The sequence below is a fragment of the Larimichthys crocea genome, unplaced genomic scaffold (genome assembly GCF_000972845.2).
Source record: "Larimichthys crocea isolate SSNF unplaced genomic scaffold, L_crocea_2.0 scaffold624, whole genome shotgun sequence".
Lineage (NCBI taxonomy): Eukaryota > Metazoa > Chordata > Actinopteri > Sciaenidae > Larimichthys > Larimichthys crocea.
In genome coordinates this window covers 1-18,993 of record NW_020858209.1, presented here as the reverse complement: position 1 = coordinate 18,993, position 18,993 = coordinate 1, and the positions used below count along the sequence as shown (strand labels likewise).

At 39.0% G+C, this 18,993-nt stretch overlaps 2 protein-coding genes across 7 annotated transcripts in view; both read right to left on the bottom strand.

Annotated features, from left to right (window-relative positions):
* The window catches only part of LOC104940106 (lymphocyte function-associated antigen 3), a 10,305-nt gene extending 2,867 nt beyond the window's left edge, over positions 1–7,438 (bottom strand). The window contains exons 1-10 of one of the 6 annotated variants that reach the window (XM_027276825.1): positions 7,184–7,437; positions 5,950–6,237; positions 4,820–5,089; positions 4,533–4,640; positions 4,375–4,425; positions 3,814–3,903; positions 3,668–3,733; positions 2,366–2,548; positions 1,327–1,409; positions 885–1,016 (exon numbers count right to left, since the gene is read on the bottom strand). In XM_027276825.1, the coding sequence (XP_027132626.1) occupies positions 1,330–1,409; positions 2,366–2,548; positions 3,668–3,733; positions 3,814–3,903; positions 4,375–4,425; positions 4,533–4,640; positions 4,820–5,089; positions 5,950–6,237; positions 7,184–7,232 (1,185 nt within the window). In that variant the 5' untranslated portion in view covers positions 7,233–7,437 and the 3' untranslated portion in view covers positions 885–1,016; positions 1,327–1,329. Of the gene's footprint in view, positions 1–884; positions 1,017–1,326; positions 1,410–1,839; positions 1,972–2,365; positions 2,549–3,667; positions 3,734–3,813; positions 3,904–4,374; positions 4,426–4,532; positions 4,641–4,819; positions 5,090–5,949; positions 6,238–7,183 lie in introns of those variants that run through there. The other 5 variants (XM_027276826.1, XM_027276824.1, XM_027276821.1 and 2 more) reach the window with 5 other exon arrangements.
* Positions 7,439–8,187: 749 nt separating this feature from the next.
* Positions 8,188–15,235, bottom strand: klhl6 (kelch-like family member 6). The gene is made up of 7 exons (XM_010749687.3): positions 14,797–15,235; positions 14,552–14,717; positions 12,947–13,396; positions 12,045–12,282; positions 11,389–11,591; positions 10,596–10,809; positions 8,188–10,170 (listed from the first exon to the last, which is right to left on the bottom strand). The coding sequence occupies exons 1-7, from the start codon at positions 15,051–15,053 to the stop codon at positions 9,872–9,874; spliced, it is 1,827 nt and encodes a 608-aa protein (XP_010747989.1). The 5' UTR covers positions 15,054–15,235; the 3' UTR covers positions 8,188–9,871.
* Between the last annotated feature and the right edge of the window lie 3,758 nt (positions 15,236–18,993).

Below are 18,993 nucleotides of genomic sequence, written 5' to 3'. Positions count from 1 at the left end.
TCAGACAAGTTTAGTTTCCAAACCTGGCTCTTCAGGGCAGCGGAGGAGTCGGCCAATCCAACAGCTGGACTCCTCTTTCTTTGCTGGTTCTGAAGGACAATGCACTACGCGGAGGGACAGGAGGAGCCTTCCTTTGTGTTCGTTTTGAACCTGGAAAAAAGTTAAATCTCTGTGTTTATTCTTTCTAGTCAGTTTATTCTCTACTTCCCTGATCAGACAGGTGTAGTTTCCCAAACCTGGCTCTTCAGGAGCAGTGGAGGAGGGGATTCAGACTTGTGTGGTCCTCTCTGAGTCAGCCGCTCATCAGCTTGGTCTGGTTCATTTGCCTTCTCAGAGACTGAGGGGTCGCTCTGTGGGTACCTCTTCCTCTGCGGAGACAATTCACTACAGGAGGGACAGGAGGCGCCTTGCCTTTGTTATTTTCCACCTGAAACACAGAAATATAAAAAAAAAACGCTTTGAGATTAAACCACACAGACAGTCTTAGAAAATGTGGTCAAAGAGTGATGTAATGTTTATAACAATTAACTACTAAAAACATATGGATTAATGAATCAGTTGATAGGACAGACAGAAATAGTGTCAAACTAATGAATTAAAGTTTAATTATTATTTAAAGTAATATTAATATATTTTTATAAACCAAAAATGACGGAGGTTGTTGCTCAAACAAAACAAGTCTTTGAAGATGTCTGAATGTTTCACTATATTTTGACAAATGATGAATAAAGTGATCATCTGTTTCATTTGTCCTCTCAGAGTCTGAGGGGTCACACCATGGGACCTCTTTCTTAGCAAGTTCTTCTGATGCTGCAGCTTCATACCTGACTCAGACAGTGTAGTTTCCCAACCTGGCTCTTCAGGAGCAGCGGAGGATCCTGATGAGACGGTTTCTCCTCCTCTGAGTCGGCCACATCCAACAGCTGGGTCCTCTTTCTTTGCTGCTTCTGGAGACAATGCACTACGTGGACGGACAGGAGGAGCCTTGCCTTTGTTCGTTTTCCCATCTGAACCTGGAAAAAGAAATTAAATAGAGAAAACCCACTTTAAGGATTAAAACACACAGACAGTCTTAGAAAATGTGAGCACAAGGCGATGTAATGTTTATAAACAATTCTACTGAAAACAATACTGGATTAATGATCCGTTGATAGGACAGACAGAAAACCTGTCACATTCATTTTACTCAATTATATTAAGTTTAATATTAATATTTAATAGTAGAGAAATAATCAATAGATAAATATTGTGTAGTTAATCTGCTACAGCTTTAATCAGGTACATAAATCATCCGCATCAGAAGCTCTACATTCCGCATCTTTACTGTTGTCATATCAGGGGGTGGATTTGCTGTGCTTCGTCAGTAGGAGTGCTATTTTCCTCAGCCTGCGCTGTCGTCTGCTCTGACCCTGAAACAGATTGAATACAAAACATAATGTAACTCACCATTAAGAAAGAAAGAGATCCATGATAAAAATATCTGATATGATGTGACCTTATAGTTAAAACACTCCATTGAGAGCAATGAGTGATGTAAATACAAGCTGACATCCTTTCCCATGAGAGCCAAGGACTGTATCAAATACGGACCACAGAATATCCATCGTTATCCATCATCCATACAAAATAGAACAGAGATTTAACAGTGGACGCTTCATGTTCAGTCCATCATCTATTTCATGTGTCCTCTCAGGTCTGAGTGGTCAACACCATGGACCTCTTTCTTAGCAAGTTTCTTATGCTGCAGCTTCATACCTGACTCAGCAGTGTAGTTTCCAAACCTGGCTCTTCAGGCAGCGGAGGAGGATTCAGACACTTGTGTCCTCCTCTGAGTCAGCCGACTCATCAGCTTGGTCTGGTTCATTTGCCTTCTCAGAGACTAGGGTCACTCTGTGGGTTCCTCTTCCTCTGCCGGAGACAATTCACTACATGGAGGGACAGGAGCAGCCTTGCCTTTGTTAATTTTCCCACCTGAAACACAGAAAAATAAAATAAAAAACGCTTTGAGATTAAACCACACAGACAGAAAATGTGAGTCAAAGAGCGATGTAATGTTTATAACAATTACTACTGAAACAATACATGGATTAAGAATCAGTTGATAGACAGACAGAAATGTCAACCAATGAATGAAAGTTTAATATTAGTATTTTAATTTAAAGTAATATTAATATATTTTTATAAACAAAAATGACAGAGGTTGTTGCTCAAACAAAAACAAGTTTTTGAAGATGTCTGAATGTTTCACTATATTTTGACCATGATGAATAAGTGATCATCTATTTCATTTGTCCTCTCAGAGTCTGAGGGGTCACACCATGGGACCTCTTTCTTAGCAAGTTCTTCTGATGCTGCAGCTTCATACCTGACTCAGACAGTGTAGTTTCCAAACCTGGCTCTTCAGGAGCAGCGGAGGATTCCTGATGAGACTTTTTCTCCTCCTCTGAGTCGGCCAATCCAACAGCTGGGTCCTCTTTCTTTGCTGCTTCTGGAGACAATGCACCACGTGGACGGACAGGAGGAGCCTTGCCATTGTTCGTTTTCCCATCTGAAAAACAGAAAAAAAGAAATTAAATAAAGAGAAAAAAATGCTTTAAGAGATTAAACCACACAGAGAAAATGTGAGTCAAAGAGCGATGTAATGTTTATAACAATTACTACTGAAACAATACATGGATTAATGAATCAGTTGATAGGACAGATTTTACTATTACTATTACTATTTTACTATTACATTAAACTATATTTTAACATATGATGAATAAAATTCATCAAAGAGAAGATAATCAACAGATTAATCAATCACTATAGGTGATCATGAAAAGAAGCATCAGGTTTAGCCGTTAGCTGACAACTCATTTTCTTAATGAACACCAAACATCTTTATCCTTTCTTCAACCGGAACTGGAAAGAGTGACAGTGACAACCAGCAAGATTCATTTAGGTTCTATATACTGTATAAGTAACATCATCCTCAGAAAAAAAAAAGGTAGGAGCTTAACAAATAATGCTTCCTACTGTGCCGTGATAGTTTCAATAAATTATAATTGTAATAATTATAATGCATTTATGACACATGTTAATCCATGAACATTGTGTATAAAATACCCAGAAACAGAAATCTAGTCAAGTCATGGATATGTATCTACACTCAAAAAAAAAATCTATCCATTTGAATTACATGGTTTTAATATAAATTGACTAACACACTTAATGTGAAGCCAGTAATAAGATTTATAGAATAGTACTAATAAACTCAAAATGAATCATTTTCACTGTTGCAAACAAATTGGCTTTATTAATGCTGAATGCATAAACCTGGTTACTACTACACTGCTGTGTAGTGGAAGCACGTTGAGTTTATTAGAACTATTACATAAATCGTATTACTGGCTTCACATTAAGTAATTAGTTCACTTAAAATAAACCTATGTAATTCAAATGGATGGACGTTTTCTTTGTAATTGAAATGCACAAATCCTGCATTTCGGACAAAACATTTTCTGAGTGTAAGCTCTAAAAAGTGAGAGAATAAAAAAAATCTAAATACTTTTGTTTTATTGTTATCTGTCAGAGTTTCCGTCTTTTGGTCATTTTGTTTTAACTTTATTAGGAATACTGTTATGAGTTTGCAGTTAGCAGCCATGACATTTTTTCACAAACTCACCTCGCTGATATGCTTCATTAACATTTTGGCTATTTCCATCACCCAGAGCAGTCGTTCCATCTAAACCTGAAACAGGTTTAATTGATGAATTAATAAAAATTAGTAAAAGACAGAGAGACAGACGTAAACACTTCAGCAGCCATTACCTGTGTGAGGTGGTTGATTTGAAGAAGAGGAAGGAAGAAGATGCTCTTTTTCTTCAACCTGAGCAGTCGTGTTATGATCGTCTGAAACATCTGAAACAGATTGAAATACAAAACATTATGTAACTCACTCAGTGATGTAAATTACAATGGTTCATGGTTCAGTCCATCATCCATACTGCAGTTTAATTTGGTGAAAACTAAGTTATGAACAAAGGAACAAGTTAATCAGTTCAGCTCTTTGAATCAGTTCCACTCCCTGTAGACCAGTATTTCTCAATCCTGGTCCTCAGGGAAATACTGCCCTGCATGTTTTAGATGTCTCCTCCTCCACCACACCGGATTCAAATGAGTGGCTTGTTATCAGGCCACTGCAGAGCTTGATGATGAGCTGATCATTTGAATCTAAAACATGCAGGGCAGTGTTCCCTGTAGACAATGAGCAGTCAACACAAGACAAATATAAATGCTTGATGGTCTCATTTGGCTGTTTTACAACAAATACATTGATTTATAATAAGAGATTTGATTGATGATGAAACAAAATAAAAACAGATATCATACTTTTTGTTGAACCAGGTGGTGACTCCTCATCTCCCTTCACTGCAAAACATGCTGGAGGGCAGAAAAAAGAAAAGAAACTACACATTTTAGTTTCATACATTGTGAAGATTGGAGTCAATAATGGTAAAAAGGTTAAGGTGTTATTTTTTCAACTGTACCTTTACGTTTCCTGTAGCAGCTATATGCTATACCCAAAACCAACACCACAAAAATGATTAAAAAGAGGACGGCTAGGCCGACAGCCAATGGTACAGATGAACTTTCGTCTGCACAGAAACACAAAAATCAAACTTAGACAACTTCTTATTACATTAAATTCATTTTAAAGAGATGTATTGATGCTATGAATTCATTTATTACAGCAGAAGAACAGGTATATTTTTAATAATATCCTACGTAAGTGTGTGTGTGTCATGACATACAGTACATTTGCTTGAAATCTTACCAGGGTAGCAATCCTTTGCAGTAAATGTAGTTGTTTCACTACTCTTGGGGTTGCTCACATTACAAATGTATTCATGGCCATCATGTTCATGCCCCAGAGATATTGTTAACTGTGGACCAGGCTGCACATTTCCATGTGATCCCCACTCAAACTTCAGTAAGGATCGAGTTTGACTGTGTTTGTAATCTGCAGAGCATTCCAGCGTTCCAGATTTTTTAGAGCTGCTGTCATTGTTCATCTTACAGGATATGGTGGGCTTGGGAACCGTGTCTATATGAAGACATAGATGAACAAATTAATGTACTGTACATAAATGTATGACTGTTATGTTACCTGTACTGTACCAGTTAAAGGTTTGGACACACCTTTTCATTTATACCTTCAAAGTTATTTTTATTATTTTATTTATTGTATCAAAAATTCACAGTGCAATAAAGCAAAATGTGTATATTTGGGTAAAAATGTGTAGTTTAGATTCTTCATAGTAGACAACTTCTATGACAGCTGTGCACGCACTCGGCAAATCTCACCAAATGAAGGTCAAATTGTATAATTGTATCTACATTAATATAACATATTAATATAGCTATAGCTTGAACACAGAAACCCTTAGACACACAAGAATATGGGTACAGTTTTTGGTACCAATTACAGTACTTCACTTAAGTGTATGTGAGGAAACACATCAGCGAAGGAGTTTTTGAGCAGAAAGCGAAAGTGAAAGCAACAGCAGAAAAGTGCAAAATGTTCTGGATACTGATGCTCGGTTTCCAGTAAGAACAGAAAGAAAGAGAAAGTATAGAGCTGCTTCTTTTCTCCTGCCACAGTATTGTAGATCACAGTTTACTCAGCTGGATAAACTTTGCAGTGACAACAATGAATTACCACAAGCAATTGTCTGCATTATACATCAGAAAAAAGGTTTTTGTCTGCATATATCATACAAAACATATACTGAGGACAACATGTCTGTGATAAGCCAATATATATCGGTCGGGCTCTAGCTGAATGATGGTGAAATTGTTGGGTCTCTATAAATAATATTATAAAGAGTACAGTCTACGCTCTGTACGGAAAGTGTCATGAGAAAACTTTTGTTTTGGTGCTATAAAACTATAAAACAAACTTACCTATGACCACCAATGTCTTAGATGACCGGTGAAGCTTGTTGTTAATGGTTGCTTCCAATTCATAGTTTCCGCCGTCTTCATATCTGAGGTCAGTGATTTCAATGTCTGCAGTGTGCCAGTCAAGAGTGGTCCTGTTTTTAAATGTGCCGTAAACATAATTCTCATATCCACCAAACTCTACCGCTTTGTTGCCATTATGTTTCCACAGGATGTCCGCAGGTTTGTCAGGGAGGGCTGGCTTCAAGCTGACACTCAGCCCCTTCAGTCCATATAGAGACTCTCCATCAACTACAGACATAAAACAGAGAGGTACATTACATTAACATTTTAAACATAAACTTTGCAGCCCTTGACTTGACTTAAAGTAAATTTACGCGACATTAAAGGTTTCAGGGAACAACTGCAAGTTTAGGTTGAGTGAAAACACAAACTGAATCATTTTATACTGTAATCATTTTATCAGTCATTGTAATTATAATACAATATGTTTGTGTTGATTTGTCCTGTACATGTGACATGGGAGAGGGATCCCTCCTCTGTGGCTCTTCCTGAGGTTTCTTCCACTATTTTCCCCTCACATACAATTCACTTAAGCAGAAAAAATCTGAGCGCACAGGACTGTGAGCACGAGGAAATAAATCTGAGCACGAGAAGGAGAAGTCATGCTCTCAAACTGAAAAGATAGGATAATTCTTCCATACTTAATGGGGGAAAGTATCAGTATCAACTAATAAAAATACGTTTTATTATATATATATCTATATATATCTATATATCTATATATATCTATATCTATATCTATAGATATAGATATATATACTTGTAAAACATGGGGAATCTGTTAACCTTCATAAACTTCCAGCAGCAGCTTATACTCGCTGTAAAAGTAACGTCTGTAACGTGTTGTAACGTTTATGAAATCACCTGTAACGCGGAGTGATACCACCTGTAGTGAAACTCTCAGTATCACAGTGCCCTACATGGGAACTCATACTGTAGCTTCTTGCCAAATCAAATTATATCCTTCATCAGAACTAAGTGTTGTAACAGTTTTAATTGATTATTTTAACTTTAGTTCACACTCATTAACACGATGAATATAATATGATTCGCCGTGAGAAGTGTGTACTTTGCACTACTTTTTAAGTAGATCATTAACCTGTCATGGACGGAAAAAGTCTTTCATTTATATCCACATGAAAATAATAACAGCACAAGCAACATTTAAACTCACCCCGGCAGAAGATAAAGACGAACCAGGCCAGAATATACCGATGATCCATTTCAGGTAAAGACACAGATCACAGGTGTTCAGCCTGTGCATGTGACATTTACTTTCACTCCATGTACAGGTGCGGCAGGTAAACTCTGACTTTTGTTTTTTCCGTCTAATGGTTTTTTTCCTACGCTTAAAATCTGCGCAGGAGTCTGCAGAGTTCAGGAAGACAAATCCCAGGCGAAAGATCACTATCCACGGAAAAATGTGCAGGCACAACCCGGTCCTGCCCTTCAAAATAAGGTTCATACTAAGTGTATCTCTCTCTCTCATGCTGCTCCCATTCATGCTGTTAAGCAAATCCTTCTCAGATCATCAGTCAGAGATTTTGTCTTCAACCTCAACTTCAACTTTATTTATTTGTATAGCACCTTTCATACAGAATTGTAGCCCTGCTTCACAGAGCAGAGTAAAAACAGAAGTTGACAAAAACTAACAGTTCTTAAGTTAAGAGAGCAGTTGCATGAAAAACTAGAGATTAGAAGAAAAGTCAAAAGCATAAAACTACAACAATGAAACACATAATAAGAAAAATTAAGACCTATAGGGTAAAAAGCACAATTTAAGAACAGTTGCAGTAAAAGTAGACAAGACCTGTACAGGGAATGAGCACTGTGGATAAAAGTAACGGGGAGTGATCAGGACATAATAACTCAGCAGTGAAGTCACCATGCATGTTCCTCACATTTTCCCAAACTTAATATGGTGAGATAATATGGATTGATTGATTGATTTCACGATTTTTTCACGTCAGGAAGTTTTAGTTTGAAAATATGCCGGAAGCTCTCTCTCTCACACACACACAAACACACACACTGAAAGTGAAAGTGTAATATACTCATACTGAAACAGATGTAGAAATGTTGAGAAACTTAAAGTAAACAGTACATGGCTGATAAATTACTTTCCATTTAAATATTTTTGTGTGTGAAGGCAAAAAAAATAAGGACAAAACTTTTTAACATGTATTTATTTACAATAAAGTAGAGCAGCTATTCAAACAAACGAGTGATTCCCAAATGTTCTTTATAATCTGATGACCCCTGACTAAGTGACATGATATATTATGGATATTTCACATTGTATTCAAGCATGTGAACAGTACAGAACAGCAGATAACCTGTACAATAAACAGAGAGTTCCTGATGTTTTAGTTACTTTTAATATATTGTATATCGTCCATATGTATTGTGTGAGTGGATTTTCCGCATATATAACTTGTGTTCAGGTCTTCACTGTGAGTTTTCCTTTTTATTTTTTATATCTTTAAATAATAATCTAAACTTAGTTTTCTTCACAGGAATGAATTAAATCACTGCACATAAGACAAACAGTGGCGATATCAAGGTCTTGTACTATCTTTTCCAAGATCATTCGATGGACAACATACCTCATTCTCGTTTCAGGTAACAGGTTATAGCAGGACACCGTGGTGCACCCCTTTCAAAATAAAGGCCCACTAACGTTCCTGTTGTTGGACTCTCCTCGTTAACGTGTTAACGTTTGGCTTTTACTGTGAAATATTTTTAGCTGAGACGATTTCTGGCAGTTAGAGCAGAGCAGCATGCAGGGGAATCGTCACGTACAGGTGTGTCCTGACTGGGTTTGTTTGTTTCTTCCATGATGGCATGTTTCCCAGTTTCGGTGGACAAATTTCACTCACTCAAAATTCATAATTATGCAGTCTTATACGTATGGATTTTTTTCCCCATACGCCCAACACTTTATTTATCTCACAATTATGACTTTTTTAACTCATAATTATGACTTATGACATGTGATGTTTTTAATTTTTTTTTTTTTTTTATCAAGGCTAAGTTTTCTAATTTAGTTTTAAAGGCATAAAAGACAAATGTAGCTAGGTAAAGAGTAGATTACTGGCTCAAAATGTTCTCAAGTAAAGAACAGGAGTAAAGTTTTAAAAAAAAGTATAATTTAAAAAGTACTTGTTTTAAAAAAAAAAGTAAATTTTTACTCGTTACTACCCACCAGTGGATATACCAAGAAGATATCCTGTCAGTAAATACAGTGGGCCAGTGGTGTCTTGTTTGTTCGTCATAAAGGCGTGCACAGTGGTTTGTGTGCGTGTGTTGGTGTCTGTGTGTGTGCATGTATGTAAAAACAACAACAGGTGCTCTAGGGCTTTGGTTTAGTTCCTCCATGAAAGTCACACCTAGTGACGATGGGGTATATTTTTAGTTATTAATATGCATATTATTTATTTAATTCTATCAGCAATGTTTCATTGCTCGGCACATTTGTGTCATTTTAATAATTGTTATTATTTAATCCTAATTTCTAATCTAATATTTAACTATAAAAGCCATAAAACAACATATTTCTTGGTATTAAAAAACTAATTCATTCATCACTATAAAGTCAACAGTTGCTGCTGCAATATAACACTGTGTTGCTTAAAGTTTAATTGACTCTTAGTACTTGAAAGTGGCATAAAAGGAACACAATGCAATAATAATGCAAACACACACACACACATATATACATACACACACACACACACACACACACACACACACATATATATATATATATATATGTATACACACAAAGAAAACTTTTTAAAAACACATTCTTCACTATTTTCTTTTTTCAACAACAATAATGTCCTGTTCACAGAAGTCTGTGTCACTGGCACTCTGGAGCAGGCGTTACTCTGTGTATGTGTGTGTAGGACTTCATCAGCGTCACACTGCCGTGGTGCGACACTCCCATCGGTAAAACGCACTCCTCTGTCAAAACCCCTCGACCGACGTCCCAGCACATGACTGTGGAGATGACTTGGTTCTTGTTATCCCGTCCCCCAGTGATGAAGAGTTTGTTGTTACAGGCAGCGATGGCGCAGCTTGCCCTCTCTCCAAGACGGGTCACAAGGGACCAGGAGTCTGACAAAGGTGAGTAGCAGTACATGGCATGCATGGCTCCACCTGGGAGAAGACGGACAACTGAACGGTTAGGTTATTAAATATGTACACACATTTAGCTGTAACTGATTCATATGTGCTTATTTTAATGCTACACTACTTTTCCTACACTGGTCGTCTCATTGTGAAATGGAAATCGGAAAAACAGAGGCACAAATGTATACTCCAAACCTAAAGTACAGCTGTGGAAGACGTAATAGGATGTTTTACTTAAGAAAAGTTATTGATCCTGCAAGATAAAAATCCTGCATTGAAAATTTCATTCAAGTAAAAGGACATATTAGCATAAATATACTTAAAATATCAAAATCAAAAGTACTCATAGTGGCCTATAAAAGCTGTTCAACTGTTTTAGTTGGATGAGGTAAAGCTAAATGCGTCCTACTTGACTTAATGTACTTAGTTACCATCCATCACTGCCAACTTACCAACTATATAGATGCAGTTCTTGAACGTGACTGCATTAGTGCATTTGGTTTCGATGGGAATGGGCGCCCGTAGTTCCCAGCAGTCTGTCCCAGGTTCCCAGCACTGGACCTGATCAGTTGCCAGTTTTCCGTTGGGCCCACCACCAATCACGTAGATCCATCTGTCGAAGCTTGCAGCAGCAAAGGAGCTCACACCTACCGCAAGAGGTGTCACCTGTAAGTACAGCCAAAAGAGCATCCAAGTCAGCATACAGTATGTAATGAAGTACAGCCAAACAGATGGCTGTAACAGGTTTTGACACCTTCTATACATTAATAATTATTTTTTTGTTAATTTGTTTAGCTTAAAAAAAGCTGTTTATACATTTAGTAGACATGGCCCAACATTAGGATTTATGTGTTTATATTCATCCCACTTTTAGGCTTATTTTGGTCTTCCGAGAAAAGGATCTGGCTGTTCGGCTGCTAAATGCTCGGCTATATTTATCAGCTAGTCTCTAACTTTGTCTGTGTGCCGTTTGGAGCCGGACAGGAAGCTTACAGTGGGTTTTTAGAGCATTTTATAAATAGCTGCCAGAATATAGCTGTGTGTGGAAACAATGCCGGAAAAAAAAAAGCAGTGAGAAGGAACCAGAACAAATAAAGTTGTGGCCTGTAAAGATGAAACAGTGAACTGAAAACGTCTTTGTAGAGCTGAGGCGGTCTGCAGTGAGGTGATAATCCTCTCTGGGTTTAGATAGATCCTTTAAGTTAGATAAAAGCACAATATTATATAAAGTCCTTGTTTGTTTACCTGCGTCCAGCGATTGTGAAAGGGATCATAAGCCTCTACGCTAGAGAGTCTCTGAACTCCATCGAATCCACCCAGTGCGTACACCTTCCCCTCATGAACTGCCATCTTGTGTCTCCAGCGTCCAGTTGTCAGGGACTCGACCTGGATCCACTTGTCCAGAGCGCCATTGTATTTCCAAACGTCATGCTGTGTCTCTTTACCTCCTGCAACAATTAGAGAATTAGAGAAGCCTGTCACCTGCTGTTCATCCCAAAACACTCATATGTCACTAAAACCTCAGTAAATACTGTTTCTGTGCTTTACTTTGGACGCCCCACTTATCATTCAGATTAGAGATACAAAGTCTCATGACCGAGAATGAACTTTCACGCTGTTGCTGAACAGTTAGCCATGGTTGAGGTGCCAGTTAGAATTGGGAAACACCTAAAACCACAACAACTGTTGCTGCAGATGACGCCACGTCTTCCTGTTGTTTTGAGTTCTGCTCTACAGATTCCCTGCTTAAAAGAACATTACATTTAAATAGGAGAAGTCTAGAGACATTTACAACAACTTGTTCACGTGATGGAGATGTACTATCTAATACATCATCAGTAGAGGCCAAACAGTTGCACTTTCGGGTTCACAAAAAGGTTTGAATGTGCGACTTCTCTCACCAGATATGTACACTTCGTTCCGGAAAGTGATGCATGCGAACTCCACCCATTTTCTGTTGTGTGATTCATCCTCCATATCCGTGAATGGCAGCCTGGCAACCTCCAGCCTGCTCCGTCTGAGGGGGTCCAAACACGTGACAGTGGGAACGAAGCGATCATCTTTAGTGCAGCCTCCAATTATCAGGAACACCTCTGACACAAAGTGCAGCACGCGGGGTTTGGTTCGTTCAGAGACAACCTGTAAACATGTTTCACATGCACATTAGCCAATGAAATACAGCTGTAACTGAAAAATTATTCTTATATACTCTTTTTAAAAGGAACTTTTTAAAGGTGCAGTGTGTACGATTTAGTGGCATTGCAACTAACTGAATACCAATTCCCATCCAAGCATTTTGGAGAAATTTAGTGGTTGTGGCCAGTTTGATTGATCCGTTCTAGGCTACTGTATAAAAAAGGAAGTGCAACATGTCAGACTCTGTAGAAGAGGACCTGCTCTCTCTGTAAATATTAAGGCCTCATTCTTTATTCTAAGGTGACAACTATTCTTTTATTCAGATGATTGTACACTAATGAAAATATGCATATGAATATTTTATCCTATTTCTACCAGTAGATCTTTCGAAATGTGACACACTGGGACTTTAAAGGTCCAGTGTGTCACATTTAGGGTATGTATAATCACTTGAAAATAAGAATAATTCTAGAATCATTATGTTTTTTGTTATGTTTGAATGATCTACAGATGCCGGGGGTCCTCTTCCACGGAGTGTTGAGCTGCCATGTTTCTACAGTAGCCCAGAATAAAAGAACTAAAAACTGGCTCAGAAACTGTGAGATGTCACTAAATGTTACATACAGGGCTACACTAATGTCAGCCTTGACAACACATTGTTACTGACCTCCCTGCCAGAGAGGTGATAGGTGCGGGCTTCTTGCAACAAAGGAAAGGCCTCACTGCAGCGGCGAATCAGTTCATCTGACTCCACTTTTTCTACAAAGTATGCAGGCTCCAGCAACGGCAGTCGCACATGTGAAAGCAACCTGGCGAGTAAAGGATAGCGTTCATCCTGCCGGGCTCTCACCCAGCGCATGAGCGCCTCGAAAACACACTCCTCACACTTGACGTCGAGGTCGTCCTTCTGTAGGACAGCCTCCAGCGACTCTGCTGGCAGGTCCAGGAAGTCCTGCTGCTGGACTACCTGGGAGAACTGAGAGGTGATGTAATCCTGAGCACCGGTCTTCAGGCCATGCAGAGCGTGGCTTTCTGCAAGATTCAGGATCCCAATGCAAGTCTCCAAGTGCAGGGACTTGCTCAGAAAGCCTGCACATGCTTCCACCACACGCAAGAACTACAAGAGACAAGACCAGACATTACTTTTTATGATAAAAAAAAAAAAATGAGTAAGTGCACATACAGCATGTCTGATTACTGCTGCTGATAAGCAGATAGAGACCAAAAGATTTAAGATGAGCTGCGCTTGAATTATAAAAGAATGCAGAACTAAAAAAGACAACAAAACAACACTGCTTAAAAATAATGAACAGCATCTTTTTGCATGCTCCAACTCTATTTAGAAAAGTTCTGTATCAAAACTAAACCACGTGAGCCCTCACAAATAACACATCCTGCTTGAAAGTTTTCTATCTTCAAAATCTAAAAAACTCAAATTGCTTGTCACACACAAAAAAAACCCCAGAGGTGTAGAAACACAAACATCCGCCTTCTCTGCCGTTTGTGGCACAGCTGTGTAGTTAATTTAAGCCTGTATGGAAAACTGATCCTGAGTGTAAACAACTAGGCAACTTTCACTTCCCTTTTAGAGAGACCTGCCTCTGAATCAGTAAAATGTTTGTCTCCCCAAATTGGGGAAGAGCCGGTTAAAAGCGAGCAGATCAGAACATCTGGAGGATTTCAAATGTAACTCTACACTTTACAGCACGAGCTGATCTTCTGCAGCTAACTGTGGCTTTCTGTTGTGTCTTTGATGACAATAATTCAACCAGAATGAATTAAACTGCAGAGAATATCATCTGTTCGCAAGCATTAAACTGTTGTTGCTGGAATAAGGACATGACTAATTGTGGTAGTCTGTGCTTTTGCTCCCGGTGAAGAATCACATGATCGTTTATGTGGTCACATGTACGCCAAAGTCAAAAGAGTTGCAGATGTGATAAAAACAGATTTCAGATAAAAAAAATGTCAAGTTCGAAACAAGATCTTGAAAACTGATTGATTTTGGGGGATTTTTAGTTTGTGATTAGGTTTGTTTTTTTAGGTCAGTGACGCTTTGTAACAGACTCTTTTAATAGTCGCACTCCAGATTACGTAGAATACTTTGTCTTTACTGGCAACTGATGTGTAAGACAAAAATAAATGTGACTACTGCTGATAAGTTGCCCAAGACTTACAAGGAACTCTGTATCTGTGTACCAGATGGTAACTGTGCAAACTAAACTAATCGAGTGTCCTCTTTCATTTTTGTTGTAAGTAATTGTAATCTCACCTGAAATTGACTTGCAGCCTCTAGTATCCTCTGGACGTTTGAGTGTGTCAGGAGGGCTCGGCTGGTGTAGGTATACTCCAGGAGGGAGCACATCGTCCCACTGTCCAAGCCTTTTATTTCCACACGCTCCTCATAACTCTCCTTCAGGCCACTGCAAAACATTGCCCTACACAGAAAAACATGAATTCAGTAAAACCAGCAGAGCCATCACAATGAAGTCTGACAACATTCGGCTTATTTTTTACCTGAAGTACTGACTGGCAGCCGCAAGTATGGTTCTGTGGCAAGGGAAGTCATGTCCCTGAACACAAAGCACCACATCGGTCAGTTCTCTGTTCACTCGTAGGGTCTCCATCCCTCTCTGAAGCTCCACTGGTAGACCTCCGTCCTCCCAGCAAAACTCATTTGAGCCTGTCAGGTTCTCGCTGTCCTCGACTCGGATCAAGTCCTCTCCAAGAGACGGCAACGGACAGTCTGTAGTCCTCTCCAGTGAGGCACTCATCTTTTACATTAAAACCTCACTCCTCTCAGAAGAAACGGCGTGCAGCTCCCTCAGGTGCACCTGCACCAGTAAAAAAGACGCTTGTGGTTTACGCTTGCAGTTCAGTCACGTTGAGATGTGGATTTGTTTTTTTTTTCTTCTGTACTCTTCATACTTCCTATTCCTGTTCAGAGAGAGGTGTTAACGCATGTAGCAATGCTTGTTTCTAGACGTTTCCTCTTTGTGAGTCTGGTTCCTCTACGTTACTCAATTTTCCTGTTTAGTCAAAAGCCACAGATCTAGGCCTCTTTCACTCTAGTTTCACTCCACTTGAGATAAATGTTGTTTAATTGTGACATGGTGGGATAAGTGGGATAACTGACCACTGATGACCAGGAGAGCTGATCCCACAGCCAGCAGGAACTTTTGTCCTTTCCATAATACCATAACTGAGGTTAACTTAACCTCTAATGTAGTAGTTTATGATCTAGGTGACTCTTATTTTTATTATTTTTATTAAATCCTATCTATCTATCTATCTATCTATCTATCTATCTATCTATCTATCTATCTATCTATCTATCTATCTATCTATCTATATGTATATATATATATATATATATATATTCTTATATATATATCTATATTATTACATATCGATCAACTATTGTTGTTATTGTTAACTAATCACTAGGTACACGTAATAAGTATAATTGTTGAGTCTTTATGGTCTAGACCTGTTCTAAGTGTTATGAGATAACTTTTGTTATGAATTGGCACTATATAAATAAAATAAATAATAAATTGAATTATTATTTTGGTTAATTGTGTTTTTATTGCATATACTGCATACTATGTAAAACTATATTATCATATATTATTATATATTAACTATATGCAAGGTGGGGCAGTGGCTAGTTTCACAGAAATAAGGTTTATGGTTCAGAGTTTGCATGTTAGCCCTTCCTGGGTTCTCTCCGGTTATGCTCGGGCTTCCTCCTACAGTCATGCATGTTAATTGGTGACTCTAAATTGCCTGTAGGTGTGAGAGGTTGTTTGTCTGTGTCAGCCCTGTGATTAGCTGACCAATCATAAAGGTAGGCGGTTATGGAAATATGCACTATTCATCAGTATCATTATTACAGAACTGTATTTAGAAGATAGATGATGATAAAACAGAAAGACAGTTTTCTATTTGACCCATCTTTCTCTATAGAGATCTTCTCCCTTGCAGCTTACCCCTTATGAACAGATGCATTTATTTACTCAGTCATAGCCAATAAGCTCAGTCTGACATGGAAATCTGAAAGACGTGCATGCTTTCATCATGTCCACTGAGTGGCACTGTTACACCATCGTTTTGTTTTACAGCACTCTCCATCCAGACTCTAAAGGAGCACAAACTTATTTCCTGTCTCACTGTTTGCCGAAATAGGTCAGATTTAGACCCAAGCTGTTACCTAGCAACGCGATTCAACCAGAGACCCTTTATCTCAAGTTTGATTTTTTTATTTATTTATTTATTTTGGGTTGGATTATGGAAAATTGCAAATTAACAATGAAATTCTGGAAAATAAATAAATAAATGAAAACCACACATGTTTTATTCTGTAATTAAAAGTAAATTAAAAGGTGCTTGGTGCAGTTTGCGTTCAGACACGGAGCCGTGAAGATGCTGAGAGAGCGCATCACCTGCCTGCAGCAGAGACAGCAGCAGAAAGACGCTGTGGTATCACATCAGATTATTTCAGGAAGCCTATGGTCGAGTCAAAATGAGAGCACACATGATGCATATGAGAACTAACGAGGACAAAGATTTTTCCGACCACGGTTGTATAACCTAAAATCATATCAGATGTAGTTATTAGGTCAAAACAAAAACCATTGTGCAGGGTCATGTTATTTATTCCTCCCAGAAGTCCACCACAAACCACTTTTACACATTTACATATATTAAAAAACATGTTAGAGCAGATCTAGTACAGTTTGCTGACTGTGTGTGTGTGTGTGTGTGTGTGGGTGTGTGTGTGTAGTATGCAGGAAATATGTCAGACTTCCTCTTGGTGTACCTACAGGAAGCATTAGCCACTTCAATATCACTGTAAGAGCACAGAGAGTCCCACACAGTGAGGCTGACTGAGGACTTGGTCACAACCGGTACGCACACCGTGTCACTTCTGAACTGGTTCAGGATGAGCTGCTCCCTGCAATCCTTGAGGAGGGCCAATTTGCTCCTCTGTCTGGGCCTATTTCTGCACTGTGGTAAGTGGTGGGCTACATTTCATTTCCAGCAGTTGGAATTGGATTCTGCTGAGTGATCATGCTGAGAGAAAATGTGGTATTAGCTGTTCATTTTGTAAAATATATACAGTATATATACCTTGTTAAAAAATAAAAAAGAACAGAAGAGGAACATTCATTTTAAAGCAAGCGGGTTATAACAAGAAACTTCTAATTGAAGTGGATCTTAGTTATTTGTGCATCTGTCATTATGTCCATCTTAAATATACTGCTTAATTAATAACAGGAGATATGAATAATACTACAAATACGTCCTGAATTTGTATATGGCATTCTTTTTAAAAATGGGCTATAACTCTTGGTAATTTTTTGTTGCATTCCGTAAAAACCTTAAATGAATGATTTATAATATGATAATTATCATATTAATCTCTCCTTCTTGCAGTTTAATTTGAAAGAATTTATATGCAAACAAAAAATGCAAAGATTAAATACTGCCAACATGACAACAAGAATCACCTTTTCCACATATTCACAGCACCTGTCCTCATATATTCATATGTTTTTGTGTGTTATTGTGGCAATGAGTGCATAGGGTGGGAACAAGCAAATAGAGGGTTGAAATGCTGTTTATATACTGAAGTGGCAAATGGAGATTTAAGACCCTATCACAGCTGCACGCACATTCTAAAGGGCCACTACTTCAAGCAAACTCACCGTATGGTCAAATTGTCGTGGGCTGGGGGTCCCTCAGCAGAATCCAGAGTGCACACTGAAGGGGGGGGTACGGGGGAGGCGGGCTAGGGGCCTCTTGGGTATTTACTTCGTGTGGTGGGAGGGTGTGTGACAATACGTCTCGGGGGATGGGGGAAGGAAGGGGCCATCACGGTGTGCAATGGTGGCGCGGCAGTGTTCGTCGAGGAGGTTCAGGGGAGCAAGGAGGGGTCAGGGGGGGTTCATAGGTCACACAAAAAGTCACTGACTCCGATGTGGTGGAACAAAGGAAATGGATTGCATATAACCGTCCAAGAACCCGGAACGTCAAACTTTTGTTGTTAGAGATTCAACGTCATCAAGCACAACTAAACAGACCTTTAGCTTATTCGATGTTTTCAACAAAAAGTGGGAAAAAGTGTTCGAGGAAGGAGGAGGAGATAGATCAGAGACGAAGCAATAGCCAATTTGTGAGGAGCAAGGAAAATCACTGAATTGACAAACACGTTCCTCCCAAACTCCGGGAGGTCGGGTCCTTTAAGAGGGTAGAAAGAGGCTGCTGAAGGAGGGGGGGCAATGATGGGGGACGGTATGGAGCTGTACTGGAGGAACGGGCAGTTGAAGAGGCGATGGATAGGAGAAGGAGGGGGAGTGAAAAGGAAGGGTGGAGGAGAGGCGTAAGTTTGGGTCACAGAGGGGGGGGGGAAAACAAAACTAGTGAATGGGTATTGAGTAATTGAAGGAATTGAAGACATTGGGGGGGTGGGGGGCGGGGAAAGAATCTAACTGACGTAGGGTTGGATTCTAAAAGAAGGTGAAGGACGTATGAAAAGTGATCGACACTATATGAACCAGTGGGGGGAGTGGTGGGGAGGAGGGGGGGGAGGGGGAGAAAAGAGATAAGGTTTTTTTTTTTTTGTTTCCTTTTTCTGGTTTGAATAATAATATGCATAAGGGAGGAAGGGGAGTGTGGAAAGAAAATTATAAAGCGGGAATGGAGTGTCCA

Excerpts from the sequence above, each read along its gene's own strand:
- klhl6 (XM_010749687.3), bottom strand. The coding sequence starts at position 15,053 with ATGAGTGCCTCACTGGAGAGGACTACAGACTGTCCGTTGCCGTCTCTT. Across the intron at positions 14,718-14,796 it reads GCTGCCAGTCAGTACTTCAG|GGCAATGTTTTGCAGTGGCC; the intron begins GTAAAAAATAAG and ends TTTTCTGTGTAG. Across the intron at positions 13,397-14,551 it reads AGGCTGCAAGTCAATTTCAG|TTCTTGCGTGTGGTGGAAGC; the intron begins GTGAGATTACAA and ends TGTCTCTTGTAG.